The 7,500-nt window shown below is 49.6% G+C and overlaps 1 protein-coding gene across 1 annotated transcript in view; it reads left to right on the top strand.

Moving 5' to 3' along the window:
- Window positions 1-7,500, top strand: part of LOC135563935 (netrin receptor UNC5B-b-like) — a 178,167-nt gene that overhangs the window by 163,185 nt on the left and 7,482 nt on the right. The window contains exons 14-15 of the mRNA XM_065007827.1: window positions 2,247-2,334; window positions 3,649-3,823. Coding sequence (XP_064863899.1) covers window positions 2,247-2,334; window positions 3,649-3,823 — 263 coding nt within the window. The remainder of the gene's footprint in view (window positions 1-2,246; window positions 2,335-3,648; window positions 3,824-7,500) is intronic.

Genomic DNA, 7,500 nt, shown 5'->3' with positions numbered 1-7,500 from the left:
TGTGTAGGGCCAAATAGCATTCTAGTTTGCTCTGTCTTTTTGTTAATTCTTTCCAATGTGTTAAGTAATCATCTTTTTGTTTTCTCATGATTTGGTTGGGTCTAATTGTGCTGTTGTCCTGGGGCTCTGTAGGGTGTGTTTGTGTTTGTGAACAGAGCCCCAGGACCAGCTTGCTTATGGGACTCTTCTCCAGGTTCATCTCTCTGTAGGTGATGGCTTTGTTATGGAAGGTTTGTGAATCGCTTCCTTTTAGGTGGTTGTAGAATTTAACGGCTCTTTTCTGGATTTTGATAATTAGTGGGTATCGGCCTAATTCTGCTCTGCATGCATTATTTGGTGTTTTACGTTGTACACGGGGGATATTTTTGCAGAATTCTGCGAGTCTCAATTTGGTGTTTGTCCCATTTTGTGAAGTCTTGGATGGTGAGCGGACCCCAGACCTCACAACCATAAAGGGCAATGGGCTCTATGACTGATTCAAGTATTTTTAGCCAAATCCTAATTGGTATGTTGAAATTTATGTTTCTTTTGATGGCATAGAATGCCCTTCTTGCCTTGTCTCTCAGATCGTTCACAGCTTTGTGGAAGTTACCTGTGGCGCTGATGTTTAGGCCAAGGTATGTATAGTTTTTTGTGTGCTCTAGGGCAACAGTGTCTAGATGGAATTTGTATTTGTGGTCCTGGTGACTGGACCTTTTTTGGAACACCATTATTTTGGTCTTACTGAGATTTACTGTCAGGGCCCAGGTCTGACAGAATCTGTGCATAAGATCTAGGTGCTGCTGTAGGCCCTCCTTGGTTGGTGACAGAAGCACCAGATCATCAGCAAACAGCAGACATTTGACTTGGATTCTAGCAGGGGGAGGCCGGGTGCTGCAGACTTTTCTAGTGCCCGCGCCAATTCGTTGATATATATGTTGAAGAGGGTGGGGCTTAAGCTGCATCCCTGTCTAACCCCACGACCCTGTGTGAAGCAATGTGTGTGTTTTTTGCCAATTTTAACCGCACACTTGTTGTTTGTGTACATGGATTTTATAATGTCGTATGTTTTACCCCCAACACCACTTTCCATCAGTTTGTATAGCAGACCCTCATGCCAGATTGAGTCGAAGGCTTTTTTGAAATCAACAAAGCATGAGAATACTTTGCCTTTGTTTTGGGTTGTTTGGTTGTCAATTAGGGTGTGCAGGGTGAATACATGGTCTGTTGTACGGTAATTTGGTAAAAAGCCAATTTGACATTTGCTCAGTACATTGTTTTCATTGAGGAAATGTACGAGTCTGCTGTTAATAATAATGCAGAGGATTTTCCCAAGGTTACTGTTTACACATATTCCACGGTAGTTATTGGGGTCAAATTTGTCTCCACTTTTGTGGATTGGGGTGATCAGTCCTTGGTTCCAAATATTGGGGAAGATGCCAGAGCTAAGTATGATGTTAAAGAGTTTTAGTATAGCCAATTGGAATTTGTTGTCTGTATATTTGATCATTTCATTGAGGATACCATCGACACCACAGGCCTTTTGGGTTGAAGGGTTTTTATTTTGTCCTGTAACTCATTCAATGTAATTGGAGAATCCAGTGGGTTCTGGTAGTCTTTAATTGTTGATTCTAAGATCTGTATTTGATCATGTATATGTTTTTGCTCTTTGTTCTTTGTTATAGAACCAAAAAGATTGGAGAAGTGGTTTACCCATACATCTCCATTTTGGATAGATAATTCTTCGTGTTGTTGTTTGTTTAGTGTTTTCCAATTTTCCAGAAATGTTTCTCTCTCTCTCCTCTCTCTCTCTCTCCTCTCTCTCTCTCTCTCTCTCTCTCTCCTCTCTCTCTCTCTTTCCCCTCTCTCTCTCCTCTCTCTCTCTCTCTCTCTCTCTCTCTCTAATCTCTCCCCTCTCTCCTCTCTCTCCCTCCCCCCTCTCCTCCTCTCCCCCCTCCCTCTCTCTCTCTCTCCTCTCTCTCTCTCCTCTCTCTCTCCCCCTCTCTCCTCTCTCCTCTCTCTCTCTCCTCTCCTCTCCTCTCCTCTCCCTCTCTCTCTCTCCTCTCTCTCCCCTCTCTCTCTCTCTCTCTCTAATCCCCCTCTCTCCTCCTCTCCCCCTCTTTCCTCTCCTCCCTCTCCTCCCCTCTCTCCCCCTCTCTCCTCTCTCCCCCCCTCTCTCCTCCCCTCTCCCCCTCTCTCCTCTCCCCCTCTCTCCTCCTCTCTCCTCTCTCTCTCTCTCCCCTCTCCCCCCTCTCTCCTCTCTCCAGGTGTGAGTCTGTTGGTTCCACCAGGTACTATTCCTCAGGGGAAGTTCTATGAGATCTACCTCACCATCAACAAGTGGGAGAAAACAACGTAAGTAAACTAGACTCATCCACGGTCACCTCCCCTTGTACCTACACACAGACACACACAGTGGTAGTGGGCGTGGCCAATGGTCTGGATTTAGAGGCCCTCCTCTTGGCCGCAGAGACAACATTTAGCTGTTTTAAAGCTAATTTACTGCAATTCTACACATTTTGACATGTTCCAGAGAGAACATTTTACAGTTTTAAAATGAGTTTCCTTTCAATTCTACACATTTTGCCATGGCTTCTGTCTTGTTCCTATGCTATCAGAGTGACTCAAAATCAATGTGGGCCCCGTGCGGTGACATTTGGTGATATTTTAGATTCTCCCCTGACTGTTCACTCTTTAATTAGTTGATTGTTCGATCTCAAACATGATATTATTGAACAATATATTTCTCCCCAATGTTTATTTTTGTATCATACATCATAAAATATATGAATAAATCAGTGGGCGGTCATGATTTTTTGCACCGATGCTAAATGCGTATATTTAGGGAATAGGGTGCTATTTTTGGATTTTAAAGGTGATTTTTTTTGACCACCTTCAGCAGTGGTGTAAAGTACTTATGTTAAAATACTTTAAAGTATTTATTAAAGTCATTTTTGGAAGGGGGGGGTATCTGTACTTTACTATTTATATTTTTTGACAACTTTTACTTCATTTACATTCCTAAAGAAAATAAAGTACTTTTAACTTTTAAAATAAAGTACTTTTAACTTTTAAAATAAAGTACTTTTAACTTTTAAAATAAAGTACTTTTTACTCCGAACATTTTCCCTGACACCCAAAAGTACTCGTTACATTTTGACAGGAAAATGGTATCAAGAGAACATCCTTGGTCATCCCCTCTGCCTCTGATCTGGCCGACTCAAGTATGACGTTTCTTCCCCCCACCACTGAGGTTCAGTTCATGAGTTCTCCGTGACATGTTTACTCTAAAGTACTGTTGATCCGCTTTGAGTTGAGTGAAATGATTCTTGCGGTCTCTCTACGGTCAGGCAGGCTCAAATGTTGACATCCAATCTGGTTTCTCAATGATGTTCAAGAGTTATGGTAGAGTGAACAATCACTTAAAAAGGACACCGATGTTCTTGTCTCTTAGTGTTTTCTAGGTTGCCGTCGGAGGTCATGAATGAGACAGGGTTATTACTATGTGTTACTAACATGTTATTACTATATATTATTCTAGGTTACCGTCGGAGGTCATGGATGAGACAGGGTTATTAACATGTTATTACTATATATTATTCTAGGTTACCGTCAGAGGTCATGGATGAGACAGGGTTATTAACATGTTATTACTATATATTATTCTAGGTTACCTTCGGAGGGCAGTCAGACAGTGCTGAGCCCGGTGGTGAGCTGTGGTCCATCAGGCATGCTGCTGAGTCGACCTGTGGTCCTCACTCTGCCACACTGTGCCCAGCTAGATACCCCAACACCAGACTGGACCCTCACCCTCAAGACGCAGACACACCAAGGGGCATGGGAGGTGAGACATGGGAAGGGAGAGAGAAGGAGGGAGTGGAGAAGGAGGGAGGGAAGGAAGAAGAGAGAGAAGTAGGGAGGGGGGGAGGAGGAGAGACAGAGAGAGGGAGGGAAGAAGAGAGAGAGGAGGAGGGAGGGGAGGAGGAGAGACAGAGAGAGGGAGGGAAGAAGAGAGAGAGAAGGAGGGAGGGAGGGAGGGAGGGGAGGGAGGGAGGGAGGGAGGGGGAGGGAGGGAGGGAGGGAGGGAGGAGGGAGGGAGGGAGGAGGAGGGAGGGAGGGAGGGAGGGAGGGAGGGAGGGAGGGAGGGAGGGGGAGGGAGGGAGGAGGAGACAGAGAGAGGGAGGGAAGAGAGAGACAGGAGGGAGGGGAGGAGGAGAGACAGAGAGAGGGAGGGAAGAAGAGAGAGAGAAGGAGGGAGGGAGGAGGGAGAGACAGAGAGAGGGAGGGGAGGAGGAGAGACAGAGAGAGGGAAGGAAGAAGAGAGAGAGAAGGAGGGAGGGAGAGGAGGAAGAGAGACAGAGAGAGAGAGGGAAGGAAGAAGAGAGAGAGAAGGAGGGAGGGGAGGAGGAGAGACAGAGAGAGGAGGGGAGGGGGAGAGACAGAGAGAGGGAGGGAAGAAAGAGAGAGAGAAGGAGGGAGGGGAGGAGGAGAGACAGAGAGAGGGGAGGGGAGGAGGAGAGACAGAGAGAGGGAAGGAAGAAGAGAGACAGAGAGAGGGAAGGAAGAAGAGAGAGAGAAGGAGGGAGGGGAGGGAGGAGAGACAGAGAGAGGGAGGGAAGAAGAGAGAGAGAAGGAGGGAGGGGAGGAGGAGAGACAGAGGGAGGGAGGGAGGGAGGGAGGGAGGGAGGGAGGGAGGGAGGGAGGGAGGGAGGGAGGGGAGGGAGGGAGGGAGGGAGGGAGGGAGGGAGACAGGAGGGAGGGAGGGAGGGAGGGAGGGAGGGAGGGAGGGAGGGAGGGGGAGAGACAGAGAGAGGGAGGGAAGAAGAGGGGGGGAGGGGAGGAGGAGAGACAGAGAGAGGGAGGGAAGAAGAGAGAGAGAAGGATGGAGGGGAGGAGGAGAGACAGAGAGAGGGAGGGAAGAAGAGAGAGAGAAGGAGGGAGGGGAGGAGGAGAGACAGAGAGAGGGAGGGAGGAGGAGAGACAGAGAGAGGGAAGGAAGAAGAGAGAGAGAAGGAGGGAGGGAGAGGAGGAAGAGAGACAGAGAGAGAGAGGGAAGGAAGAAGAGAGAGAGAAGGAGGGAGGGGAGGAGGAGTGACAGAGAGAGGGAGGGGGAGGAGAGACAGAGAGAGGGAGGGAAGAAGAGAGAGAGAGAAGGAGGGAGGGAGGAGGAGAGACAGAGAGAGGGAGGGGAGGAGGAGAGACAGAGAGAGGGAAGGAAGAAGAGAGACAGAGAGAGGGAAGGAAGAAGAGAGAGAAAAGGAGGGGGAGGGGATGAGGAGAGACAGAGAGAGGGAGGGAAGAAGAGAGAGAGAAGGAGGGAGGGGAGGAGGAGAGACAGAGAGAGGGAGGGAAGAAGAGAGAGAGAAGGAGGGAGGGGAGGAGGAGAGACAGAGAGAGGGAGGGAAGAAGAGAGAGAGAAGGAGGGAGGGGAGGAGGAGAGACAGAGAGAGGGAGGAAGAAGAGAAAGAGAAGGAGGGAGGGGAGGAGGAGAGACAGAGAGGGAGGGAAGAAGAGAGAGAGAAGGAGGGAGGGAGGGGAGGAGGAGAGACAGAGAGAGGGAGGGAAGAAGAGAGAGAGAAGGAGGGAGGGGGGAGGGAGGAGAGACAGAGAGAGGGAGGGAAGAAGAGAGAGAGAAGGAGGGAGGGAGGGGAGGAGCAGAGACAGAGAGAGGGAGGGGAAGAGAGAGAGAAGGAGGGAGGGAGGGGAGGAGCAGAGACAGAGAGAGGGAGGGAAGAAGAGAGAGAGAAGGGGGAGGGAGGGGAGGAGGAGAGACAGAGAGAGGGAGGGAAGAAGAGAGAGAGAAGGATGGAGGGAGGGGAGGAGGAGAGACAGAGAGAGGGAGGGAAGAAGAGAGAGAGAAGGAGGGAGGGAGGGGAGAAGACAGACAAAGAGGGGGATACCTAGTCAGTTGTATAACTGATTGCATTCAACTGAAATGTGTCTCCTGCATTTAACCTAAACACCTCTGAATCATAAAGGTGCGGGGAACAGTGGGTTAACTGTCTTGCTCAATGGGCAGAATGACAGATTTTTTAACCTTGTCAGCTCGGGGATTCAATCCAGCAACCATTTTGGTTATTGGCCCAACCCTCTAACCACTAGGCTACCTGGCACAGGAAACAGTTGAGAAAATGTTCTGTAGACTAGAGATGATGAAATAGGGTCGAAAGTCATAATCAGAAATAATCTGGTAAAATACAGAGATTCAAAATGAGAAGTTGGAACGTGATCTGGACAGGTCACCTCTGCTGTCTCTACCAGGCTAGATGACAGGTCACCTCTGCTGTCTCTACCAGGCTAGATGACAGGTCACCTCTGCTGTCTCTACCGGGCTGGATGACAGGTCACCTCTGCTGTCTCTACTGGATGACAGGTCACCTCTGCTGTCTCTACTGGGCTGGATGACAGGTCACCTCTGCTGTCTCTACTGGGCTGGATGACAGGTCACCTCTGCTGTCTCTACTGGATGACAGGTCACCTCTGCTGTCTCTACTAGATGACAGGTCACCTCTGCTGTCTCTACTGGGCTAGATGACAGGTCACCTCTGCTGTCTCTACTGGGCTAGATGACAGGTCACCTCTGCTGTCTCTACCAGGCTAGATGACAGGTCACCTCTGCTGTCTCTACTGGATGACAGGTCACCTCTGCTGTCTCTACTGGATGACAGGTCACCTCTGCTGTCTCTACTGGATGACAGGTCACCTCTGCTGTCTCTACTGGATGACAGGTCACCTCTACTGTCTCTACTGGGCTGGATGACAGGTCACCTCTGCTGTCTCTACTGGATGACAGGTCACCTCTGCTGTCTCTACTGGGCTGGATGACAGGTCACCTCTACTGTCTCTACTGGGCTGGATGACAGGTCACCTCTGCTGTCTCTACTGGGCTAGATGTCAGGTCACCTCTGCTGTCTCTACTGGATGACAGGTCACCTCTGCTGTCTCTACCGGGCTGGATGACAGGTCACCTCTGCTGTCTCTACTGGGCTAGATGACAGGTCACCTCTGCTGTCTCTACTGGATGACAGGTCACCTCTGCTGTCTCTACCGGGCTGGATGACAGGTCACCTCTGCTGTCTCTACTGGGCTAGATGACTGGTCACCTCTGCTGTCTCTACTGGATGACAGGTCACCTCTGCTGTCTCTACTGGATGACAGGTCACCTCTGCTGTCTCTACTGGGCTAGATGACAGGTCACCTCTGCTGTCTCTACTGGATGACAGGTCACCTCTGCTGTCTCTACTGGATGACAGGTCACCTCTGCTGTCTCTACTGGGCTAGATGACAGGTCACCTCTGCTGTCTCTACTGGATGACAGGTCACCTCTGCTGTCTCTACCGGGCTGGATGACAGGTCACCTCTGCTGTCTCTACTGGGCTAGATGACTGGTCACCTCTGCTGTCTCTACTGGATGACAGGTCACCTCTGCTGTCTACTGGATGACAGGTCACCTCTGCTGTCTCTACTGGGCTAGATGACAGGTCACCTCTGCTGTCTCTACTGGATGACAGGTCACCTCTG

Source organism: Oncorhynchus nerka, linkage group LG23, assembly GCF_034236695.1.
Source record: "Oncorhynchus nerka isolate Pitt River linkage group LG23, Oner_Uvic_2.0, whole genome shotgun sequence".
In the NCBI taxonomy this organism is placed as follows: domain Eukaryota; kingdom Metazoa; phylum Chordata; class Actinopteri; order Salmoniformes; family Salmonidae; genus Oncorhynchus; species Oncorhynchus nerka.
The sequence above is the reverse complement of the archived record's forward strand: the minus strand, read 5'-3'. Positions and strand labels throughout refer to the sequence as shown.